General features: G+C 40.2%; 1 protein-coding gene across 5 annotated transcripts; it reads left to right on the forward strand.

Moving 5' to 3' along the window:
• The first annotated feature begins 4,946 nt into the window (after positions 1 to 4,946).
• LOC133554847 (voltage-gated purine nucleotide uniporter SLC17A9-like) lies at positions 4,947 to 26,452 on the forward strand. Of its 5 annotated transcripts, none has more exons than XM_061904056.1 (14): positions 4,947 to 5,179; positions 5,368 to 5,565; positions 5,640 to 5,779; positions 6,653 to 6,752; positions 6,841 to 6,965; positions 11,373 to 11,472; positions 11,554 to 11,650; positions 12,150 to 12,255; positions 12,336 to 12,370; positions 20,472 to 20,574; positions 22,244 to 22,359; positions 25,537 to 25,592; positions 25,729 to 25,758; positions 25,839 to 26,028. In XM_061904056.1, exons 1-14 carry the CDS (start codon positions 5,058 to 5,060, stop codon positions 25,873 to 25,875), a joined length of 1,365 nt encoding a protein of 454 aa, XP_061760040.1. In that variant the 5' UTR covers positions 4,947 to 5,057; the 3' UTR covers positions 25,876 to 26,028. The 5 variants fall into 5 exon arrangements, with proteins under 5 accessions (XP_061760040.1, XP_061760041.1, XP_061760037.1 ...); XM_061904057.1 differs by having other exon boundaries at positions 4,948 to 5,179; positions 12,150 to 12,237; XM_061904053.1 differs by lacking the exon at positions 20,472 to 20,574 and having other exon boundaries at positions 4,949 to 5,179; positions 25,839 to 26,452.
• The last annotated feature ends 277 nt before the right edge of the window (positions 26,453 to 26,729 follow it).

Raw genomic sequence — 26,729 nt, forward strand, 5'->3', positions numbered from 1 at the left:
TTAACTTATTTATTAATTCTGGTTTATTGAAACTGCAGGTGATAGTAAAGTTACAGACATGTGTTGTGTTTAAGGCTAAAAGTAAAACATTACCACTAAATTTACAAACAATGTCATCGCAAGAGCATAGAAGAAAAGGTGATTTAAAACATCAGTATTCAAGGACAAATTTAAAACAAATGTTTATATCAGTGGCGGGTCTTAAAATATGGAATTATTTTTGCAATGAGATAAAAGATTGTAGAAATATATTCCAATTGAATAAAATATGTAGAGACAGAACAATAGGATCATATGGAGAGCCATAAGTGTTGGTGGTGATTTAAGTTCGTCATTTCAGTGAAAAAGGCCTCCATTTTCTATTGACTGTCATCGTCACCTGATAGATCAGTCGTCTTGTTTTTCTATGGTATGTTGAAGAGGTTCATTTAGCCTACTGATGTGTATTTATAAATGGTTGATTTATATAGGCTAGTAAGGTGAAGTTTTGTACCTGACAAGTTTCGGCTACCTTGCTACTGCAGCCTTCATCAGAGGTGTCACGTGATGTTGGCGTGACGTCGTCGTTGACGTGTTATATGGATTTTTCCATCCCACCTGAAGTGGTGGAATGGCGGTGTCCCCTGGCGTGCGTTTCGATGGTGTATGAGACGGCGTGGTCTACAAGCATCTCCCTCTGATGCTTTTGCATCCATCATTGTTGAGCCTTGAACAAGCTTTGTCTGTAACTGTATCCAATATATTTCATGTGTGCAGTTCATTAATTGTGTATATTTCTAATGACAGCTAGTGCTAAAATTTAATATTCTATTGAGTCTGTACGCAACATACAGTAACCACGTATTCTGCTTTGTATTTTGACTTAATATATACATTAATATACATTTTTTGATATCCCTTTCAGTTTCACAATATTAAAAGTCTTTTGGCTTGCTAACTTCGCGACAAAGACCAACAGCAAACAGACATCTAAATTACTTCATCTGAGTCATCATTCACTTTTCAACACCACGGACCAATGTTTAGCTATCTTTCATTTTGTGCAGCCACATACTCAGGGCACAACATACTGTGCAAAGAATAACAAAACAAAAGCAAAAACTACTTCCTAGTACACATTTAAATCCTTTGGTATTTTCCCTCAAAGTCGTCCTGTGTCCAGCGAATATCGACACCAACTATTCACGGATTACCCTCCTTTAACGCGTCGTTTGTTGTTATATCATCTACTCTCTAACTATTATTAATCTATTTGTTAATTTCCTGTTAAAAGCTGGTTACTTTCTGCTGTAATGCTGTTCCAGCTACTCACGCCAGTTTACTAGTAAGCACTTAAATCTCGGTGTTTGTTAAAACTAGCTTAGCTATTAGCCTCATCCGCCAGTCATAATAATATTTAAGCTACTGATAAAGATGTTTTATTTGCTGTAATAGAAGTAATTATTTTTAACTTAGGGGAGCAGCTCCACACTGTATATACAGTATAAACACATATTTAGCTGCTTGTCAGCCGAGGGACTAATAAATAAATGATTTACAAAAATAACTACGGTGTCAACCGGACGGGATCAGTGTTTATGATTGGCACTAAAAGAAACGACAATGGGGATCACATACTTTTTAATTAAAATCCTCCGACACTGAACGGTGACCAATTGATCAACACTTCCCGTATTACTTTTCATACCAGGGGGTCCCAACCATTTTTGCAACAGGGACCGATTTAATGAAGGCATTATTTTTACGGACCGGCTTTCCACGTGTGGAAGATAAATACAGTGGAACCTCGATTTACGGACCTCATCTGTTCTTGAACAGGGCTCCAAAAATCGAAAAGTTCATATAGTGAAACACATTTCTCCATAATAAACAATGTAAATATGAATAGTGGGTTCCAGCCTCGAAAAAAAAAATCCATCTTTTAGTGAAGGTTGGTACACTTTGAACACATTAAAAAAGTGCTATACAATATTGTGTATTGAACAAACATAACAAGGAGTTGATGGATTAACTTTCTATTTAGTAACAACCCAATACAACACACTGAACTGTGCTGTATGCGATGCTCTGCCAACATGTGCACACACAGAAGCCACTGGTGTACTCACAAATGATCAGAAACGAGAGTACTGTACCTCTTTTCATCGCTTTAAAATAAGTCTGCTTTGGCAAATGTTATTCCTGAAAAATCCGATCTCATTACAATTGAAACTGGCTGTGGTATTCAAAGCCTGCTTCGATGATAATTTCATATTTGGACGCGCCATTAATCTGCTCCTCGCAAATAGTGTTTTTTTTTGTAACTCCACAGCGATTCCATCCTTTACCACGCTGGATTGTTGTTTTTTTGGGAGTTAGCAAAACGCACAAAACTTGTCAAAAGGGGAAAAACACACAAAAGGCACATGCACACTGAAGCGCTAAGAAGTGACGAGAAGTGTCCTGTGCAGCTTGTGACCTGGAGTGCTACGCCTACTACAAAAAATGTTCCTCCTAATTTTTCATGTGTCTGAGCAAACGTAAAAACTCTTTGCATTTCTTGGACCACATGTGAGCAACATCCTACTTGCACACTGTGGCCGCACTAGCAGCACACGGTGCACACCTGTCCCGAAGCTGACATAAGTTAAATGTTTCAGTATAATAATCAAACAACAGCGATCAAACCTTATTTCAGCTGCATTCAGGCGGGGTACACCCTGGACCAGTCGCCTCCTCATCACAGGGCCAACACAGATAGACAGACAAAATTCACACTCACGTTCACACACTAGTAGGCTAATGGTTAGAGTGTCCGCCCTGAGATCGGTAGGTTGGGAGTTCAAACCCCGGCCAAGTATTACCAAAGACTATAAAAAAAAATGGGACCCATTTTCTCCCTGTTTGGCACTCAGCATCAAGGGTTGAAATTGGGGGTTAAATCACCATAAATGATTCCCGGGCGCGGCACCGCTGCTGCCGACTGCTCCCCTCAACGCATCACTGGCTGAGCCAAGTGTGTGTTGAAGGGTGCCTGTCAATACGACCTATAGTTTGTTTGTTTTGGTCTGATTACGGCTGACAGTAATCCGTTTTGCTAAAGAAAATGTCTCGGCAAACGTCAGTATTTTTTTTTTGTGACCACTTGTTGTCACCTGTCATTCACATGACTTGCATTGCAAAATGGTACGGAATAAATACTTATGTGTTTATTTTGTTCAGAGTTTAGGATGTATTTTAGGTACTGCATACATTTTCTATTTGCGAGCGGTGCGCAATTGTGCGAGCACGCACCTCCGCAACAATGATGCGCCCTGGTTTTTGCCTGCACGCTTGACACAAAATAAATGACTTAAAAAGCGTTTGTAAACGGAGACATATTTGGCTCGATCTAAAGGATCATACATCGAAAAGTTCGCAAATAGAGGGGTTCGTAAATCAAGGTTCCATTGTATGTGCAATAATACCAACAAATTCCTTGGCCAACAGAGATGTGTATTTTCTTCCTTCAGCAAACTTATTACCGGTAAATGCAAATATTATATGCAACAATTTAGCCCATGTGCACTTAAGCAGTATAGCAATTCTCCATCTGTCTTGTGCACTTTAACCACTGTGGTGACTTTATACTTAATCTGTCCTGAGCTGAGGTCATGCAGCAACCTACGGTGTTATATCTGAGTCTGTGTATGTTTTTTGTCTTTATGTCTGTGCTGTCTTAACTTTTTATGGACCTTGTTGGCTATAGATACCATCAACCTGCCGGGGACTGCAGATGGAAATTAGCTTTTGGCTCCAACCTGGCACATGTACATTTTATATCTGCATAAGTGTGGATCGATGATCCATGTAACAAAGCTAAAACAAATATAACAAATGCCGCCTTTCTGTCAGGAGTTTTATTATACATCTCTGAACATGCCTAGGGCAGCACGGTGGGAGAGGGGTTGGTGCGTCTGCCTCACAATACGAAAGTCCTAAGTAGTCCTGGGTTCAATCCCAGGCTTGGTATCTTTCTGTGTGGAGTTTGCATGTTGTCCCCGTGACTGCGTGGGTTCAATCAATCAATCAATCAATGTTTATTTATATAGCCCTAAATTGCAAATGTCTCAAAGGACTGTACAAACCACTACGACTACGACATCCTCGGAAGAACCCACATAAGGGCAAGGAAAACTCACACCCAGTGGGATGTCGGTGACAATGATGACTATGAGAACCTTGGAGAGGACCACAAATGTGGGCAACACCCCCTAAACCCCCCGTAGAGTTCCCTCCGGGTACTCCGTCTTCCTCCCACCTCCAAAGACATGCACCTGGGGATAGGTTGATTGGCAACACTAATTGGCCCTAGAGTGTGAATGCGAGTGTGAATGTTGTCTGTCTATCTGTGTTGGCCCTGCGATGAGATAGCGACTTGTCCAGGGTGTACCCTGCCTTCCGCCCGATTGTAGCTGAGATAGGCACCAGCGCCCCCCGTGACCCTATAAGGGAATAAGCGTTAGAAAATGGATGGATGGATGAACATGCCTATGGATGTGTCTGGTAAGACAGGCAAAATTTACGTCAGTGAAAATGGAGTCATTTATAAATGATTCAATGTTTCTGTTTGGCCTGGTAGCAAATGCAACACGGACCTATGGTTTGAGGCCACTGGTATATATTCACCTCTGCAAATGCCTGCAATTTGTCAGTAAGTGTTCAAAATGTATTCTATACTGAAAAAAAAAGATGGTTTCATAAATTATCACACATTGAAAGAAAAATCCACACCACATTTCAAATTGTTAAGTAGGTTTTGTCAAATCCTGTAAACACACCTTGCCCAACAAGGTAATTTCGACTGAATATTATCAAGATCTTCAAAGACGTCTTGCAACCAACCAAAACATGTTTCTGTTTTTCAATCACAGTGTTACAGCTCGCTTCAAACACATCAGTTTTGCCCATACTCTTTGTTCAAACAAGTTTTACGAGTTGTGCCTGTCTGCCTGAAGCTGGGATGTGTCGCAGCAGCTTACTTCTCTGGGTGGGAATGCTGCACAGCTAAACCCTGAAGACGCCAGCATATCCTCTGAATGGCAGACGAACACACATTGGGAAATGATTGGATTAACTTGGATGCTCCCCTCTTGGATCGTAATGTTTATACAGCCAATATCGCCAAGGATGAGGCGGAAGGCAAAGATCAATGGCCCAGGTGAGCTGTATGCCATTTGTTTGTTTGTTTTCAAGCTTCTCAGATTGTCACTCAAATAAAGAGCTTGGACTATCTGTATGTTTTACCATATGAGCTAACAACCTGTTACTTTCCAGAAAGGCATGCTGTTAATGTGAGAGACTATAAGTAATCCTCTCGGTATGCCTTTTTTTTTGTCCAACCGATAGAGCTGTAGCTCGCAAATGGATGCTAGTTTTATTTGTTGGAACATGCCTGCTCTACTGCGCCAGGATGACCATGCCTGTCTGTGCAGTCTCAATGGCAGCCACGTTCCACTGGAGCAAGATCGATACTGGTCTCGCTCTGGGTGGATTCTTCTGGGGCTATTCTTGCACACAGATTTTAGGAGGACATGCAAGTGACAAGTAAGTGTTTCACATACAGATTTTTACTAGCTTAAAGGCGCACTTTTTTGACTTTGGGATGTTGCTCATTGTAGAATTGGAGGGGAGCGAGTTCTTATCTTCTCAGCAGCATCATGGGCCGTGATCACAGCCGCTACGCCCTTTCTGGCCCACCTAGGCTCTCACACCTTGACGCTAATGACCATGGCCAGAGCCCTCATGGGACTAGTGCAAGGTGATTTTACGCTGAAGAAAAGACCGTAGCAAAACCGATTAATGACAGCAGAAAAAGCTCAGCTAGCATCAAAGCAGAACATGTTTAGTACATTTTACCTTCATAAAACCAAAGTGAATTGCTGTGTTCCTATTGACTCAGCCTATCTCAAACTAGGGCTCTGGATCCAGTATAGGTGTTTGTTTCTGATACCAAGTATTTATAAACCCAATGATTATGTGGTATACCATAACTTAATTGTGACAGTAAGTTGTGTCATATGAACTACTTGACGCTAACCCTATTAGTATGGAACTTCTTAAAAGTATTGTAAATGACTGAATATGGCTAATCATAATGCGCCTGGGAACCAATCTCCTCCACTCTGACCAAAATAGATCAAGCTCCTTTTCCAATTTGTAAGACACCGTACAGGTTTTACTGTAGATGGAACTACTCACAATTTTAGTCAGCATTTTTTTCCGATTTGCCAGATGGAGTCGATCGCATGAGTGGTTTTGGTTTAGTTTTTTTGCCAGATGCCCTCCCTGAGGAATCAAACCCATGACATGTCTTCTGCAATGAAAGGCATAAGTGACATTGCACTTTTTGGTCAGCACCCACGATTGTTTAGTACAATGTGATGACTAAGCTTTTAACAATTTTAACGTGATGCTTTTTGAATAATACGTTTTTATGTACACATAATGAAGACCGATGCACTGGGACTATTCAATGTACTGTTAGCTGGGTTGAGGTTCTTTTGTTTTTTTTAGTTATTGCAAGTTTGTAACCCTTGCAAAATGAATTGTTATTTCAAATGCGATTTCAGCGAATGTAAGTTCATCAAAAGTATCCAAAATGGTGGTTTGTCTGTCCAAAATTGGTTTCCAGGTGTCTTTGTCCCATCTTTGGCCAGTCTGATTGCACAGCGTGCAGCAGAAGGAGAAAATGGCTTTTTAATGAGCATCATTCAAAGTGGGAGCTCTCTTGGGTATGCCACACACACACACACACACACACACTAATCAACGCATCAGTACAACTGTATTTTTTGTGACACGTTTAAATTGTTCTTCCAGAATATTGATGGCAGGTGGGCTGGGATCGCTAATGTTGGACTTGTACAGCTGGGAAAGTGCATTCTATGCTGTTGGTTTTCTTTCCGGACTCTGGGCACTCGTTGTTTGGCAGGTTTTATTAAAAGGTGCCATATACTGTATGATTTCTATGCAATTAAAAGTGTAGCTTCAAATGACAATTTGTTTATGAAGGCCTAACAGGTCTCTGTTGCACATAAGTCCTTAGCGATGTCAAAGGTTTGTTATGAAAACCAAGTTCAATCAATGTCTTTGTGATTGATCTCAATTATTTAGTTGTCAGGTGTTGGCAGCAATATGTCTTGTTTCCCACTAAATACAGTTACTTGGACAGTGCCACACTACTTTTATCTACAGCAGTATGTCGACTTACAAGCTCAAATGATTATGTGACGGAGCTCTTAACTGAAAACACTCGTATTTCAGATAAACATCTCCTATTGAAATACATTAAAATAAACTTAATTGGTGCATGGCCTCCTCCAAAAAGCGCTATTTTAATATGTAAAATGCCTTATAAAAAGAAAAGCAAAGTTAATATATGTCACAGCTGTTTACACTAAGCCGTACCCTTTTTTTGGTGTTCTGCAGTGTTTTGGGTTAGTTCCTGTCCCGCGCTTTTATTTTGGTGACTTTTCCTGTTGTGTGGGTGTTTTTCCGGGACCACTTCACACATCTTTTTCTGAGTACTGTTTCCCCTCACCTGCGGCTGATCGGCAGCCAGGTGTCAATCGGCCAGCTACTATTTATGGGTGCCTCATCCTCAAGTCACCGCTTGAGTATTCTGACAGGTAGTGCTGGTGATGAACCCCAAGATGCAAAGATGGCAGGCGTGATGGATGAAAACTTATAATATTAATAATAATATATTTTATTTTTAAAAAGCACTTTATGTTGAGCAAACAACCTCAAAGTGCCACAGTGTAAAAAATAGTAATAATAAAAATAAATGAAATACAAAACTAGAAACAGCCCAATAGCTACAACCAGCATGCATGTCTATAGAAAGGCTTTTTTAAAAAGATGGGTTTTTAAGCCTTTTTTAAAAGCATCCACAGTCTGAGGTGCCCTCAGGTGGTCAGGGAGAGCGTTCCACAGACTGGGAGCAGTGGAGCAGAAAGCCCGGTCTCCCATTGTTCGAAGCTTTGTCCGTGGAGGTTGGAGGAGGTTAGCCTGTATGGAGCGGAGGTGTCGTGTGGAGGATTTGGGGGTGAGCAGTTCCTTGAGGTAGAGGGGGGCATTTCCATGGAAGCACTGGTGAGTTAGTAGGGAGATTTTGAATTCAATCCTGAATGGAACAGGAAGCCAGTGAAGGGATTTGAGAGTTGGTGTGATGTGGTCATGTTTCCGCACTCTCATCAGGATCCTCGCAGCACTATTTTGTATGCACTGCAACTTCTGGATGTTCTTGCTGGGGATCCTGACAAGAAGTGCTTTGCAGTAGTCGAGCCTGGAGGAGACAAACTTGACTTTAATGTCTAAATGAATCGAGCAGGAAAACAGGAACAGGATACAGGAGGACTCAAGACAGTAAACAGCTAACATCTAACAACACTCAAGCAGTGACTTCAGGACGAGGCAGCCACAAATAGTAGCCGGCTGATTGACACCAGGTGTGGCCTGGCTGCCAATCAGCCGCAGGTGGGGGGAAACAGTGCTCAGATGAAGATGTGTGAAGTGGTCACGAAAAGACACCCACACAACAGGGAGAGTCACCAAAATAAAGGCGCAATAACTAACCTAAAACCCGGCAAAACACCAACAAAAGGGCACGGCTTAGTGTAATCAGCCGTGACAATATAAGAAATATTGTATTGAAACAATACAATAGAATGTAGTACGAATAACTACAGTAGTTTTATGAAATAATGTAATAATAATATACAGCATTTACCTTAGAGGGTGGCTTCTAGGGCATCACCTTCCAGCTGTTTCTCCATCAAACACATCATCAGCAGCTTTCTCCATTTTAATGATAAATGTTCATCATTTGGATTGCAGGTCGGAAACCCACCATAGTAGCTCTATGGAGCTTTTTAAAAAATGGGTGAAAATGGTAAAAGTTGGGGAAAAAAATATGTTTTATGTTTTAATATGGTTTTTGTAGGAGGACAAACATGACCCAACCACTCTTGATGTTTTCCAGTGCTGTAAAAATATGTCGAATAAATATTACATTTCAACGTTTCTGTCAACGAAGATTTGCATCAGTCTGCGAAGCACGTTTCTTTCAGCTTGACGTGGTGCCAGGCAGGTGGCTGTTGCAAACAAAACAAATACCTGTGAGAGCAGATATTCTCGAACACGAACTACATCAAATGCAAATACCGCACTCGCCTCACAGATTAGAGTTTGCAGTCCTGCGTGAAGATTAAAGTTAGAGTTCACCTCCCCGAAGTCACATTAAACGACAAAAATCCTGTCATGGGCACATCTTTAGTAACAAAGTGGCTGATTTCATAGAGTGATTTCAGAATTTTGTCAATATTCATTTGAATTGTTATTGTGTTTTGTCGCTCAAGCCTGATCGGCTGCGTTGTATTTTGGTGTCAAAAGAGAAGGCTTCTGCGTTTACCCTCGCAGTGACCAACTTGGCATTTGCATAAAACTAATGAGAAGAGGATAATGCACAGAAATTGAACTTAAACTGTATTATTTTAATTGTATATACTTTACCTTTTTCAAAAGGGTGCTGTTTTTTATTTATTTATCTGTAAGCTGTGTTTTATTGCACTCTGTATGTTACCCAGATAAGAGAAAAAAGTGAAGACGATTGTCTTGTATTAGTGAGAATTGAAGACGACTGCATTTTATTTCCATGGGGAAGTCTGAAAGTATAGGAGGCCCATTATGCACAATCTATTTAGTATTTTTTAATCTTTTAAAATTAAAGCGACATCAAAAATCTGATTTCTTTGTTGTATTTGGATAATTTCATCAATGCCTACGAAACATAATACATTAACGTTGTAATGGAAGTTAAACCTAAAGTCCCATCATACAGCAGAGTAGTCACGTGGTGTGTCATTCTCTCCAGGATGCGCTGCAGGGAAAACAAACATTTAAACAGCACTGCTCATGTATTTCTAGCCTACATAGTCATTTTGATAGTATACGCTAATATTGACACTTTCAGCATGGGTTACCTTTATTGTAAGGCTTCAAATGGCCTTTCTATTTTTTGCATCTTCAGACAGATTTGTTTTTTGTGTTTTTTTGGTCCAAAATGGTTCTTTCAACATCATAGGTTGACGACCCCTGGTTTAGATATTATTTTAACATTCTTGGCAGATTGTTGGACTCATTCTGCTTCAGTATGGTGCAGACTAGCAGTGGTACACGTCAAGTCTCCCGTCCAAAGGCAAAACCCAGTAACTCAATTTTGGTCAAAACTGAGCTGATAATAATTTTGGAGTTCATAGGTGATATGCTTTACATTAGTGTATGCGGTATTGTAATTTGTTCCGTACGTAAGCTGTTACGCGCATGGCAGGACCTAGCAATTACCACATAACCGCGTAGATACAACAGAAAAACCTAGTATCTCAAGGGACCAATCGGAGCTTCTTTGTCAGTCGCCTTATTGTCTTTAATGAGACATTTGTACGAATGGGGGCCGACGGTCAACCTGATTATGTGATATTATGGCACGAGGGGATATTTGGAAGATTGGCCCAGGACGTTGCAATCACCTTCATTAAATGTATTGTTCTTTATTCTTCCCCTTGCATACTCTTTTGGGCAGATAACTGTGGAGGTCAAAATAAAAACTGGACGCTGTACACGGCTCTTGCCCAATGTGCAAACGCAGAATGGGGCCCACCCGAGATTGTGATAAAATATCTGGAGAAAGGGCACACGTTCATGAGAGCAGATTCAATCCATGGCTGAATTGGCAAGAAAATGAAAGCTCAAGAAAACATCTATACGTTTGATGACTTTGTAGATCTTTGTAAGACAGCATCAAGATAGTTTGGTTTTCCTTTGTTTTCTCAAAATCAGCTAGAAGTGAGTTACTAGGTTTTGCCTGTGGACGGGAGAAGTCAAGTCAACTACACAATCATCATGTTTTTGATAATTTCTTTCCTTAGTTCAAAAAATATAATCTGCTTCTTTTTCTCGACTTTGTCCTTCACACTCACTCTCTTCCTTCCCATGATTGGGAAACAAAGTAATATCAATCTCTACCCATAAGCTATTGCTAGCGAGTAAGACCAGAAGTTTTGGTCGGATCTTACGGCGTTCACTGTGACATTTGCCACACCAACTAATGGCGGGATGCTCCTAACTCAAAGGTTTACCTGAAACTTAAAACAAAACAAATAGCCATGACACAGCTCTTATCTCAAAACACTCTTAAGTTGAGGTGTCACTATGTTTAACTTGACTTATTTCTTTGTCCCTGGTATTCAACAATTGGTTGATTAACATGTTTTAATTCAAAGCCGTTGTTTTCCTTCAAAGTGACACAAATGTTGGCGCCATAGTAAAATGTTTGCTGTGTGATCATGCAGGTAAATCTTATCCGAAACAGAAGCAAAGAAAAAACGGTTCACACTCAAGGAGTTTTTCAATGTCCTATTTCCTGAGTCTCCTGAGGAAGCCATGCGTCTGGTAAAACTCATTCTTTACCTTGTATTTGTGCGTTTATTTTTAACCAGGAACAAAACCTCTGTTTCCTCTCCTCTTTGTTAGGGCCATGGTTTTTGCTCACCTGTGCACATGTGGCACTTCTTACATTTTACTGTCGTGGATGCCAACATACTTTAGTGAAGAATATCCACATGCTGCGGTATTTTTTTTCTCCTTCAATAACTACTTTGTGCAACACGACTCGTTGCGTGATCTCCCTCCCCATGTGCGACAGGACCCTTCTTTGGCTACTTTAGAGACCCTTCTTAAAACCCATTTTTACTCACTGGCTTTTAACCCAGCATGAGACTTTGAACTGTTTAAACCGTTTTTAATCTTTTAACTGCTTTTTTATTTAACAAATAGCTCTTCAGATCATTTGTATGGGCTTTTTCTATGTGCATATATATATATATATATATATATATATATATATATATATATATATATATATATATATATATATATATATATATATATATATGTGTGTGTGTGTGTGTGTGTATTTTACCTCTGTCTTAAATGTTATTTTTTTTAGTCTGTCCTTTGCCTGTAATTCTTTGTGGTGCACAGCCCTTTTTTCTTCAACTGTGGTTGTTTTTCAAGGGCTTCATAAATAAAGTTGGTATGTTTTGGTTGGTATGTGTCTGTTCTTGCAGGTGTGGGTGTACAATGTGTTTCCTTGGCTAGCAGCAATTCCAGCTGCTCTTTGGGGTGGATATGTTTCAGATTCACTCATCAGCCGAGGTATCTTTTGTCACCAAAGTTAGTGAGATCATAGATAACATTTGATTGACTTTTAATACATGCAATTCAACAAAGGTTTTGTTTTCCCTCCTATATAGGATACAGTGTCGTGTTTGTGAGAAAGACGATGCAAGTAAGTATGCTGACTTTTTCTTTTTTTACGGTACGCTTGTAATGTTGATGGTTGAAATCCCAATGTGTGCTAATAGTGTATTTGTGTAATTGTATGGTGGAATTGTATCATTTCTCTACATGTGAAGCAAAAGAAGAGTAATGTAGATGATTAGATGGCATTTCAAAACGGTATTGTGCCGATCCATTGCAATCTCAAGGCACTTTTATGGGCTTCCTTAAAAAGGAATACTTTAGTCTACACTAAAAAGTGGAAGGGAATCTCAAAGATGGTTTTGGTGCCTGCTAAAAACTACTTTTTATTATTGTAATTTTACACAGACTGCTTGTTGGTGGATCAAGCATCACAAGTATGGGGTGCCAATGTAAAAGTTCAGTCACGACTTTTCTATCAGATGTATTTTTCAGATTTAACTCACTTTTCTTTGATTTAGCTTACTTTAATCACAATTAGATTAAAATTTTAACTCTAAATATTAGATTTAAATGTTAATTATAAACCTACATTTTAAATATAAATTTGTGTGTTGAATCTAAACCTAAATCTTAAATCTAAACGTAAATGTTAAATATAAATCTGTGGATGAGATAGGCGCCAGCGCCCCCCGCGACCCCGAAAGGGAATAAGCGGTAGAAAATGGATGGATGGATGTTAAATCTAAACCTAAATCTAAATGTTAAATATAAACCTAAATGTTGAATCTAAATCTAAATCTGAGTGCTAAATGTTAAATGGGAGTAGTAAGATTCAGCATTTAGCGCTCACATTTAGATTTAGATTTAACATTTAGGTTTTTATATGTAGCATTTAGGTTTAGATTTGACATTTAGCGCTCATATTTGCATTTAGCTATATGATTTAGGTTTGGATTAAAAATGTAGGTCTATATTTAATATTTAGTGCTCACATTTAACATTTAGCGCTCAGTCAGGTCATCTTGTGTGCTTTGACTGAGTTAAGTTGAGTCAACTTATTGTGTCAGGTATATCACACTTCAAAACATGAGTTGACATTCAGTCTGCTGTAAGGTGAACTTGAAAATATTAGTTGAGATAACTTTAAAATATGTTAGTTCAATATATTTGATTACGTTCCTACAAATGTAAGTCAAGTTGGCTCAACATGGTAAATAGTCTGTATTTATATATATAGCCGTATTTATACAACTGTATTTATGTAGCTGTATTTATATAGCGTGTCTGAGTTAATGTGTAAATCCAGTACATACACACATTATCAATTTGTTTTGTCATCTTGACAACAATAGTCCTTCTGACAAAAAAGCCCAAATTACTTTTAACAGTGTGGGTGAGATGGGCGGAGGTCTTAATCACCTCTATCAGAGGTGGTTTTTCGAAACATTTGAAATATTATGTCTTTATTTCAAATAAAAGGGGGGCAAATTAACAACCTTACCTTGGAGCAAATGTGCCGCCTTATCATATAAAAAAGGCCACTAATGAAAATCAGCGGCAGAAGTCTAGAACAGTGGTTCTCAACCTTTTTTCAGTGATGTACCCACTGTGAACATTTTTTTAATTCAAGTACCCCCTAATCAGAGCAAAGCATTTTTGGTTGAAAAACAGAGATAAAGAAGTAAACTACAACACTATGTCATCAGTTTCTGATTTATTAAATTGTATAACAGTACAAAATATTGCTCATTTGTAGTGGTCTTTCTTGAACTATTTTGAAAAAAAGATATAAAAATAACAAAAAAAAACTTGTTGAAAAATAAACAAGTGATTCAATTATAAATAAAGATTTCTACACATAGGTGTGATCATCAATTTAAAGTGCCCTCTTTGGGGATTGTAATAGAGACCCATCTGGATTCATGAACTTAATTCTAAATATTTTTTCACAAAAAAAAAAAATCTTTAACATCAATATTTATGGAACATGTCCACAAAAAATCTTGCTGTCAACACTAAATATTTCATTGTTGCATTTCTTTTCACAGTTTATGAACTTACATTCATATTTTGTTGAAGTATTATTCAATAAATATATTTATACAGGATTTTTGAATTGTTTCCATTTTTAGAATATTTTTTGAAAATTGCACATACACCTTGGCATACCTTCAAGTACCCCCAGGGGTACGCGTACCCCCATTTGAGAACCGCTGGTCTAGAAAACTGGCTAGTTTTGTTTTGATCCTTTTTTGTGTGTGTGCGTGCACCCTCACATTGATTGCGACTTGGGCGGTTACCCACATTGCCCATGGCAAAAACCTGCTCTGTATGCAATAGAATAGTTCCCTATGTGTTACCAAAAAAAAGATTTGTCGAGTGATCTCAGGGATTAGCCATCAGTGGAGTTCCCAGACATGTCATACTATCTGGGGCTTCAGACGTCATTCTTCAAGTTTGGTATCAAGACTAGCGGATAAATCATGTATTGTATTTGTTCGGGTAAGATTGGCTGGTTGTGAAAGAAGACTTACAAGTAGTCACAGCATACTGTAACTGCATTGTTGTTGTTGATGTACGCATTGTTACAAGTTTGGGTTTGTGTTTTCCCCGTCTTTATCAAAATATAACCATAGATCTCAATGTTTTGTGTGCTGAAAGCTTCATTTATGATTGCTGCCTTTGGTAAGCGCTTATATAGGAACTGCACTTTTTAAAATTTTGCCTATTGTTCACAATCCTTATGACAGACAAGACGACAAAATATTTTTTGCGTTTTGCAATCTAACTTGTAATAATCGGCTTGTTTTTGTTTTACCATGAATTGATTAACGTGGATCCTGACTCATACAAGTTGAAAAACGTATTTGGGTGTTACCATTTAGCGGTCAATTGTACAGAATATGTACTGTACTGTGCAATCTACTAATAAAAGTCTCAATCAATCCATTCTAAGTGGCTAGCAAAGCAGCTAATGTGAGCAATCAATTCTACCTCTAGATCACTTTAAAAATGCATTCAAAAACCGTCAACACTTCATTTTTGTTCCGTTACCTGTATGATAACCAAGCTGTGGTAACATTGTTATTGTTTGAGCAAATACCGAGGAACTGTGTATCTAGCGTAGTCACATATCCGCGTAGTTCGGTATTAGCTTAAGCTAGCTTCTTGCATCTTCAGCTAAATGTTTTTGAGTTTGTAATGCACCACACAATGCGATAAGACACCAATCGGTACTGACTGAAAAACATGAACAATAATATTACAGTACCTCTAAAGTCCATCCATCCATTTTCTACCGCTTATTCCCTTTGGGGTCACGGGGGCCGCCGGTGCCTATCTCAGCTAAAATCGGGCGGAAGGCAGTGTACAACCTGGACAAGTCGCCCTCATCGCAGGGCCATACATGTAAAGTATTAGCCCAAATTTAATGTTTTGATTGCACACAGCTAGCGTGACGGCGTATGTACTGTAGTTGTACAGCGATGTGTTGCATGTATCATGATCAATATTAAAGACACTCACTCGATGAACATTTTTTTCTGTTTGGTCCAGCTGGCCGGGGGCATTTACAGTTGATTTTGGGTATGCACGTCATTTATGTCGTCATAGTTTAAGGCAAAGTTCCACAATCGCAGTGTCAAGTCATGCCAACCTCACTCTCTTGGCTTGTGTCTCTTTGTGCTTGCTTCTATAAGCAGCAGTTCATCTTCTGTATTTTCAGCTTCAAAAAGATAGAGTTGTGAATCCTCAGTTGTCCAAAATAGACACTTTCTGTTATTAAGTGTGCCATGATTACAACATACTTGGGTTTGTTTCTGGAAGTACACATTTGTTGCCTGAAGTCAGAAGTCGGCTGCTATGGAAATGGAAATAAATGTGCTGAGAAAATAAGTTCCAGTAATGCTTACAATTTATAAAACACGGCAAATATTGTACATATTGTTATGAATGTGTATGTTACTAGATTTTATATATATATATATATATATATATATATATATATATATATATATATATATATATATATATATCCATCCATCTTCCGCTTATCCGAGGTCGGGTCGCGGGGGCAACAGCCTAAGCAGGGAAACCCAGATTTCCCTTTCCCCAGCCACTTCGTCTAGCTCTTCCCGGGGGATCCCGTGGCGTTCCCAGGCCAGCCGGGAGACATAGTCTTCCCAACGTGTCCTGGGTCTTCCTCGTGGCCTCCTACCGGTTGGACGTGCCCTAAACACCTTCCTAGGGAGGCGTTCGGGTGGCATCCTGACCAGATGCCCGAACCACCTCATCTGGCTCCTCTCGATGTGGAGGAGCAGCGGCTTTACTTTGAGTTCCTCCCGGATGGCAGAGCTTTTCACCCTATCTCTAAGGGAGAGCCCCGCCACACGGCGGAGGAAACTCATTTTGGCCGCTTGTACCCGTGATCTTATCCTTTCGGTCATGACCCAAAGCTCATGACCATAGGTGAGGATGGGAACGTAGATCGACCGGTAAATTGAGAGCTTTGCCTTCCGGCTCAGCTCCTTCTTCACCACAACGGATCGGTACAACGTCCGCATTACTGAAAACGCCGCACCAATCCGCCTGTCGATCTCACGATCCACTCTTCCCTCACTCGTGAACAAGACTCCTAGGTACTTGAACTCCTCCACTTGGGGCAGGGTCTCCTCCCCAACCCGGAGATGGCATTCCACCCTTTTCCGGGCGAGAACCATGGACTCGGACTTGGAGGTGCTGATTCTCATTCCGGTCGCTTCACACTCTGCTGCAAACCGATCCAGTGAGAGCTGAAGATCCCGGTCAGATGAAGCCATCAGGACCACATCATCTGCAAAAAGCAGAGACCTAATCCTTCGGTCACCAAACCGGAACCCTTCAATGCCTTGACTGCGCCTAGAAATTCTGTCCATAAAAGTTATGAACAGAATCGGTGACAAAGGACAGCCTGGGCGGAGTCCAACCCTCACTGGAAATGTGTTCGACTTACTGCCGGCAATGCGGACTAAGCTCTGGCACTGATCGTACAGGGAGCGGACCGCCACAATAAGACAGTCCAATACCCCATACTCTCTGAGCACTCCCCACAGGACTTCCCGAGGGACACGGTCGAATGCCTTCTCCAAGTCCACAAAGCACATGTAGACTGGTTGGGCAAACTCCCATGCACCCTCAAGAACCCTGCCGAGAGTATAGAGCTGGTCCACAGATCCACGACCAGGACGAAAACCACACTGTTCCTCCTGAATCCGAGGTTCGACTATCCGGCGTAGACTCCTCTCCAGTACACCTGAATAAACCTTACCGGGAAGGCTGAGGAGTGTGATCCCACGATAGTTGGAACACACCCTCCGGTTCCCCTTCTTAAAGAGAGGAACCACCACCACCACCCTGCCAATCCAGAGGTACCGCCCCCGATGTCCACGCGATGCTGCAGAGTCTTGTCAACCAAGACAGCCCCACAGCATCCAGAGCCTTAAGGAACTCCGGGCGGATCTCGTCCATCCCCCGGGCCTTTCCACCGAGGAGCTTCTTAACTACTTCAGCGACCTCAGCCCCAGAAATAGAAGAGTCCACCACAGATTCCCCAGGCACTGCTTCCTCATAGGAAGACGTGTTGGTGGGATTGAGGCGGTCTTCGAACTATTCCTTCCACCTATCCACAACATCCGCAATTGAGGTCAGCAGAACACCATCCGCACCATACACGGTGTTGATAGTGCACTGCTTCCCCTTCCTGAGGCGGCGGACGGTGGTCCAGAATCGCTTCGAAGCCGTCCGGAAGTCGTTTTCCATGGCTTCCCCGAACTCCTCCCATGTCCGAGTTTTTGCCTCAGCGACCGCTGAAGCCGCACACCGCTTGGCCTGTCGGTACTTGTCCACTGCCTCCGGAGTCCTATGAGCCAAAAGGACCCGATAGGACTCCTTCTTCAGCTTGACGGCATCCCTCACCGCTGGTGTCCACCAAGGGGTTTTAGGATTTCCGCCCCGACAGGCACCAACTACCTTGCGGCCACAGCTCCGATCAGCCGCCTCGACAATAGAGGTGCGGAACATGGTCCACTCGGACTCAATGTCCAGCACCTCCCTCGTGACATGTTCGAAGTTCTTCCGGGGGTGGGAATTGAAACTTTCTCTGACAGGAGACTCTGCCAGACGTTCCCAGCAGACACTCACAATGCGTTTGGGCCTGCCAGGTCGGTCCGGCATCCTCCCCCACCATCGCAGCCAACTCACCACCAGGTGGTGATCGGTAGAAAGCTCTGCCCCTCTCTTCACCCGAGTGTCCAAAACATAAGGCCGCAAATCCGATGACACAACTACAAAGTCGATCATGGAACTGCGGCCTAGGGTGTCCTGGTGCCAAGTGCACATATGGACACCCTTATGTTTGAACATGGTGTTTGTAATGGACAAATTGTGACGAGCACAAAAGTCCAATAACAAAACACCACTCGGGTTCAGATCCGGGCGGCCATTCTTCCCAATCACGCCTCTCCAGGTTTCACTGTCGTTGCCAACATGAGCGTTGAAGTCCCCCAGTAGGACAAGGGAATCACCCGGGGGAGCACTTTCCAGTACTCACTCGAGTGTACCCAAAAAGGGTGGGTACTCTGAACTGCTGTTTGGTGCGTAAGCACAAACAACAGTCAGGACCCGTCCCCCCACCCGAAGGCGGAGGGAGGCTACTCTTTCGTCCACTGGGTTGAACTCCAACGGGCAGGCTTTAAGCCGGGGGGCAACCAGAATTGCCACCCCAGCCCGTCGCCTCTCACTGTCGGCAACGCCAGAGTAGAAGAGGGTCCAGTCCCTCTCGAGAGAAGTGGTTCCAGAGCCCTTGCTGTGCGTCGAAGTGAGTCCGACTATATCCAGCCGGAACTTCGCGCACTAGCTCAGGCTCTTTCCTCCCCAGTGAGGTGACGTTCCACGTCCCAAGAGCTAGCTTCTGTAGCCGAGGATCGGACCGCCAAGTGCCCTGCCTTCGGCTGCCGCCCAGCTCACATTGCGCCCGACCTCTATGGCCCCTGCTATGGGTGGTGAGCCCATTGGAGGGGTGACCCACGTTGCCTCTTCAGGCTGTGCCAGGCCATGCCCCATGGGAACAGGCCCGGCCACCAGGCGCTCGCAATCGTGCCCCACCTCCGGGCCTGGCTCCAGAGGGGGGCCCCGGTGACCCGCGTCTGGGCGAAGGATATCTGGGTCCATGTTTTGTCTTCTTCATAGAGGTCTTCGAGCTGCTCTTTGTCTGATCCCTCACCTAGAACCTGTTTGCCTTGGGAGACCCTACCAGGGTGCCCCCGGGCAACATAGCTCCTAGGATCATTGGGACACGCAAACTCCTCTACCACGATAAGGTGGCAGCTCAGAGAGTAGATATATATATATATGTGTATATATATATATATATATATATATATATATGTATATATGTATATATATATATAAATATATATGTATATATGTATATATGTATATATATATATAAATATATATGTATATATATATATATATATATATACACAGTCGTGGTCAAAAGTTTACATACACTTGTAAAGAAAATAATGTCATGGCTGTCTTTTGTTTCCAATAATTTCTACCACTCTTTTTTTGTGATTGGAGCACATATTTGTTGGTCACAAAAAACATTCATGAAGTTTGGTTCTTTTATGAATTTATTATGGGTCTACTGAAAATGTGACCTAATCTGCTGGGTCAAAAGTATACATACAGCAATGTTAATATTTGGTTACATGTCACTACAGTAAAGCGCTTTTGGTAGCCATCCACAAGCTTCTGGCAAGCTTCTGGTTGAATTTTTTACCACTCCTTTTGACAGAATTGGTGCAGTTCAGCTAAATTTGTTGGTTTTCTGACATGGACTTGCTTCTTCAGCATTGTCCACATGTTTAAGTCAGGACTTTGGGAAGGCCATTCTAAAACCTTATTTGTAGCCTGATTTAGCCATTCTTTTACCACTTTTGACATGTGTTTGGGATCATTGTCCTGTTGGAACACCCAACTGTGCCCCAAACCCAACCTCTGGGCTGATGATTTTAGGTTGTCCTGAATAATTTGGAGGTAATTCTCCCTTTTCATTGTCCCATTAAAGGCCTCACCTTTTATCCTCCAAATATATTGAGGGTATTGTGGCCAAACAGCTAATTTTTTGTTTTATCTGACCACAGAAATTTCCTCCAGAAGGTCTCATCTTTGTCAATGTGATGTCAGATGAAACCAAAATTGAGCTGTTTGGCCACAATCCCCAGCAATATGTTAGGAGGAGAAAAGGTGAGCCCTTTTATCCCAAGAATACCATGCCCACTGTCAAGCATGGTGGTGGTAGTATTATGCTCTGGGCCTCTTTTGCTGCCAATAGAACTGGTGCTTTACAGAGAGTAAATGGGAGAATGAAAAAGAAGGATTACCTCCAAATTCTTCAGGACAACCTAAAATCATTAGCCCGGAGATTGGGTTTTGGGCGCAGTTGAGTGGGTGTTCCAACAGGGCAATGACCCCAAAACACACGTCAAAAGTGGTAAAGGAATGGCTAAATCAGGCTAGAATTAGGGTTTTAGAATGGCCTTCCCAAAGTCCTGACTTAAATGTGTGGACAATGCTCAAGAAACAAGTCTATGTCAGAAAACCAACAAATTTAGCTGAACTGCACCAATTTTGTCAAGAGGAGTGGTCAAAAATTGCCAGAACCTTGTGGATGGCTACCAAAAGTGCCGTGTTGCAGTGAAACTTCCCAAGGGACATGTAACCAAATATTAACATGGCTGTATGTATTGTATACTTTTGGCCCAGCAGATTTGGTCACATTTTCAGTAGACCCAAAATAAATTCATAAAACAACCAAACTTCATGACTGTTTTTTGTGACAAACAAGTATGTTCTCCAATCACTATCACAAAAAAATAAGAGTTGTAGAAAATATTGGAAACTCAAGACAGCCATGACGTTATGTTCTTTACAAGTGTATGTAAACTTTTGACCACGACTGTACATACAAGAGGATTTCAAAGCTTTGAAAGTTACAACGCTGACTCCCATTAGCCGAATCTTCCAAACGTTTTTTATCATCTCTAAAGGCCTTTGTGGCCACATGCGTGGACAAAACATTTTAGCTTGTTTCCAAAATTGTGTACACAACGGATTAAGGGTCTTAAGGCCCTTATGTGGACACTTATACTGCCATATGGTGGTGTCAAAATAGTATAACATACAACGGAATTTGGAAAAAAAAAAGTCAAAATAAGAATTAGCATGTCACTGAGCATGAAATACATGTTTGTTACTTATGGACTAAGTACATTATATAAAAAGATAATTCTTAGTTTTTATTTTAATTAGGGTGCAATAAGCCCAAATAGCAAATAGAAATTAAAAAAGCATGTAAGCAAACAGCTTGGGCCTTAAGAGGATAATTATAGTCCTAAAATAATAAAACTTGTGTGTTCTTGTCTCTCATGATTGTGAACGATGGGCATAATTCCCCCCCAAAAAAGTGCAATTCCTTTTTAACTCTTTTAGATTTCGTTCACATTTGCTCTATTTTATTTACACTCGCCAAGTTGGTGCTTTACATGTACTTACTCGTAGCAAAAATTAGCTTTAAGGACTCTGAAACAAGATTAAACACATACTGTATAACATCAAGGTAATACTTAAATAGGAAATACTATACTTTAAAAGATTATCATCAATCCATTTTTTCTACCTCTAAAAGTATATCAAACAAACCTTTTAACAAAGTAATAAATGCAAGCTCCGCCCCGTTGACCGAGAACCAGGCACTGCAACACAAAGCAGTAAGGCAGCAGCAGAGCTGCCAGATCATGACAGGTTTGGCCAGACAAAAACAAAAACAAAAATGTGCGGGGCGTATAAAAACTGAGGAATCATTTTGATATTTTTGTACCATTGTTTCTTTTATAACATGTGTTCCCTTCCTCAGTTCATTGCCATGGGCGCCTCTGGTGTTTGTGTCATGCCGCTGGCTGGGAAGGTTTCGTTTCACATGGCGGTGATCTTGATTTCTGCAGCTATGGTTTCACTCTCCTTAACCAGCTGGTACGTGTTTGAAGGTGACCCATTGTGTATGATAAGTACACAGTAGAGTGAACACAATCATGAAGTAAAGATGCAATGTTAGCATTGTACATATACAGTAGTTTAGACAGCATTGAATATCATAATTTACAGTATATTCAATATAAATACAGATAGTTTGGCAGGGATCAAAAATGAAATATTTTTGAGAAGCTGGGTTAAAGTTACAGTTTTAATCACTATGGAATTCATTTATGGAATGAATTAAGCAAAGAAATCAAACAATGTACTAATAAGATCCACTTCAAGAAACTATTCAAACTTAAAAGTGTTTACATAGTACAAAGAAGAAGAACCATGATAAACTTTCTGAATGTATCTCATTCATCGATTTTCAAGATAAACTTACTTATCTCACCATATGAAATACAACATACTTTACCAATTACTATTTATTTATTTGTATTGTGTTTACTTATGGCGTATTTTGTGAATAAATCCAAAAAAATGATTTTAGCAACTGCTATGTAAAAGAAAAGGGGTATGATTAAATAAGCTCTGCTTCTTCCTACTCCTTTTCGAACATGTTGAATAGAGAAACTGATCTATAAAGGCACATTGTCTGGTTGTCATTGAACCAGGAAACTGACTGATGGACAAAATACATTTCTATTTTTTTTGACATATGAAGCCTGGTGGAGGTCAATGCTCTATTAAGTGACATTTCAGTTAAATGTGGTCATTAAAGTATTGCTAAAACGATATAACTTTGCACAGTACTGTATTTATACTGGTAGTATTTTTCATCTAATCCTGTGTTCAACAATCACAGTAAGGAATACCAAGTTTCTTGTAATAATAATGAAAAATAAATATTTTGGCTACTTTGCCACCTTACCATGCCCATATAACTCAGGGGTGTCAAACTAGTTTTAGCTCAGGGCCCACAAAGAGGAAAATCTGTTCCCATGTAGTAAAATCGTGGCATAACTACTTTGGCCAAAAATAAAACAAGCGCATTATGAAAATGTGCACATCACAAATAACCCTCTTGTCAAAACACTTTTGTTAGTTGAAAATTCTAATGAAAAAAATATTTCCGTTTCAAAAACACAACAAGTACACAATGAACTCAGACTTTGTGTCAGTTTATCTACAAAGCCAAAAAACTACGTCACAGCCTGTCTGGGATTTAACAAAATCCTAAATAGATAACAATAAAAACTCTGCTAGGTATTAGATATGGCCCGTGTACGTCGTGGCCATACGTTTTTCATTTGAAATTGAAAATTTTACATAAATATAATATAATTTTTTTTGTTTTGATAATAAAAAACAAAAAAACGGAAAATGGATCGAGTCCATATACATTCCGTTCATTGTAGTTCAAATTCTTAAATGCAAATCAGAAAACTAATTTTGGGCCATTTTTTCTATTTTCATTTCTAAAACAAAAGTTGAACAACTATTTAATGACACTTTTTTAAAATGAAAATATGACTCCCGCTGAACAAATGTATTACCGTTACGCTAAAAACATGCTAAATGCAACAGAAAAGCTAAAATACTGCTTGCGGTTCAATTTTTCATCCGTGTGATGAAAAATTGAACTGGATTTAGGCGAATGTATGTGTTCACTTTTTGTGTTTATCTGGAAAAATAAAAATCAATTAAAGGAAAACAGCACAAAATCCAATTTTATGGCAATATTTGAATTAAAATAGACCCTTTTGTTGTTTGTTTTAAAATCTGATATATATAATAAAATTTAAAAAACAGCCCTAATTTTTTTTTTGATTTGTGTTTAAGAATTGGAAATAGAATGAACGGCAGGTACACGGCCGGACCGGTATGCATTATCCGAATTACTATATTTGAAAATCAAAAACAGGAATTAAAACAGCAAGTGAAAACTGTTTTCTCTATTATATATATAATATATATATAATATTATATATATATAATATATTATATTATATTATATTATATTATATTATATCATAGGGACGGCGTGGCACAGTGGGGAGAGTGGCCGTGCGCAACCCGAGCGTCCCTGGTTCAATTCCCACCTAGTACCAACCTCGTCACGTCCGTTGTGTCCTGAGCAAGACACTTCACCCTTGCTCCTGATGGGTGCTGGTTAGCGCCTTGCATGGCAGCTCCATCCATCAGTGTGTGAATGTGTGTGTGAATGGGTAAATGTGGAAGTAGTGTCAAAGCGCTTTGAGTACCTTGAAGGTAGAAAAGCGCTATACAAGTACAACCCATTTATTATTATCATTTATTCCATGTTCAATGTTTGGAGATATAGTAGATTACACATGCAGTGTCTCTTTTCCGTATCCTCGCCTGTGAGTGACCCTGAACAACAGAAAAGGAAACACAACGTTTACCTTCTCGATAGAGAACCAATAAAACGTGTCACTTTCCAAGTCACCGCACATTAAAAAATAGAAGGGAACTCATGACCGTGACAAAATTGTTTTGACCACACTGACGCCGTTCTTTGTCTTCTTCTTTATCTGTTCACGTTGCTCCGGGTCACTCATAGACACGGACCCTGTGAAGAGTCACTGCGCATGCAATGTCCATACATTGATAAAAGAAAAGAGCTTTCCACTTTGAATTCCCATTTTGTAATTTCCAACACATTAATACATTCACATAATGGATAAGGACCTGTTTGTTTTTTTTTCCCTTTTTCTTTAACCAAAAAATAACCCTATTCAAGAGGGTTGAGTTACTCTGTCCACTGTGCGCTCTTTTGACAGGCATTTTGGGGCAATGAAGGTGCTAATTAAAGCACGCTGAGTTTAAAACACAGAGTATTAGGCAGGTTTTACGTTTCATTATGCTTGGCCCCGCTATAGACAGGATTGCTATTGTGACTTCCAATTGTATTTATTTACAACAGCAGCTTCTTTCATGAAAAATTGCAGCTCAGTTTTATACATAACAAACTCATCTTGCGGACCGCGGGCCAGGATAAATCTGTCTGCGGGCCTGATCCGGTCCGTGGGACGTACGTTTGACATCCCTGGCATAACTGTATCAAAAATGTTTCTTACAGGATTAAAACAAATTGAACTTTTATTCATTTTTGTTTTAGTTTTGAGTGAAAACATTGAAATGCAGCCACATGGTCATGCAGCTTACAAGTCCATTGTTCTTTAGTGAATGTGTTGTCATGGTTTTCAGTGGTGCGTCTGTCAACGTCCAGGATCTCACACCATCGTGCGCTGGTGCCCTCTTTGGTGAGTTTGTGTGGGCCCTAAATCTAACAATTTGTGCGAAAGCAAACACTGCGTGTTTACAAAATCTTTTTGCTAAATATTAGCAAAAATTTCAATATAATAAGCTGTGTAATAATTGTTTCTTGATCTCCTTTAGGTTTTATGAATATGTTGGGGGCTTTCATGGGTATGTATTATCAGTGTTCTTGTGTGGTGTAAACTCTAATGTAACAATGAAATTAAATAGCTGTGAAATTTGCTGCACAGGGGTGGTGATGGTCTCACTAACTGGTTACTTGATTGAGGTCACCCAGTCATGGGCCGCAGTTTTCTTCCTCATCACCGGCATCCACGTCGTGGGTCTTGTAGTCTTCCTTTGGTTTGGAGACGCACAACGTGTGGACCTAGAACATCCTAAGTCGTTCACCACAGGAATTATTTCATTATAATAAAGTATGTCTCGTTGTCGATTTTTGAACCAACACATCTCCACATGCCTAATGGAAACAATAGCTATGCAAATTAAAAGCGTACATAACAATTGGAAAGAATGTTTATGTTAGAAATCATATTTTTTATGTGAAATCCAAATGCACATTGTGTTGCATTTTTTATGTGTGAAAAGCACTTAATAAAGTTTGATTTGAGTTTGAAAATATCATCTGCTTAATAAGTGATGTATAAACAAAGACCTGAGCAATTTTCCCTTATCTGTCCTAAGATATAAAACTTTACTACGTCTTTCACTGCAGATCAAATTTTAGTTTGTTTGAATGGTTTTGTTGTGAAACTATCATACTTTGCACTTTTGAGATATTGCAATGACTTTATGTACGGTTGGTGAATATGAAGTTGTTCAATAAACAGGCCTTTGTATTTTTTGTGGTCTTAAGAGTTTTGATTGCATAGAACTGCAGCATAGTCACCTAAAATTGATTTTTCAAACCATTAAAAATAACAAAACTACATCCTAAATAAAGGGTGTAATTAATAAGTGAGATAGTGATTGTGTTGGGTTTTGAAAAATGGCAAAGGACACATGCAGCCTGTCCTTTTTCCATTTTCTCTCTGCTCTTCTACATTCGCGTCTAGCTGCACAAGTGACGTCATTCAACCAGGGCTGAGGCGTGGCTTTAGAACGGGGGCACTTGAAAGTAG

The sequence above is a fragment of the Nerophis ophidion genome, linkage group LG06, assembly GCF_033978795.1.
Source record: "Nerophis ophidion isolate RoL-2023_Sa linkage group LG06, RoL_Noph_v1.0, whole genome shotgun sequence".
Taxonomy (NCBI): domain Eukaryota; kingdom Metazoa; phylum Chordata; class Actinopteri; order Syngnathiformes; family Syngnathidae; genus Nerophis; species Nerophis ophidion.

Excerpts from the sequence above, each read along its gene's own strand:
- LOC133554847 (XM_061904053.1), top strand. The coding sequence starts at position 5,058 with ATGGCAGACGAACACACATTGGGAAATGATTGGATTAACTTGGATGCT. Across the intron at positions 5,780-6,652 it reads CCTCATGGGACTAGTGCAAG|GTGTCTTTGTCCCATCTTTG; the intron begins GTGATTTTACGC and ends ATTGGTTTCCAG. Across the intron at positions 11,651-12,149 it reads AAGAATATCCACATGCTGCG|GTGTGGGTGTACAATGTGTT; the intron begins GTATTTTTTTTC and ends CTGTTCTTGCAG.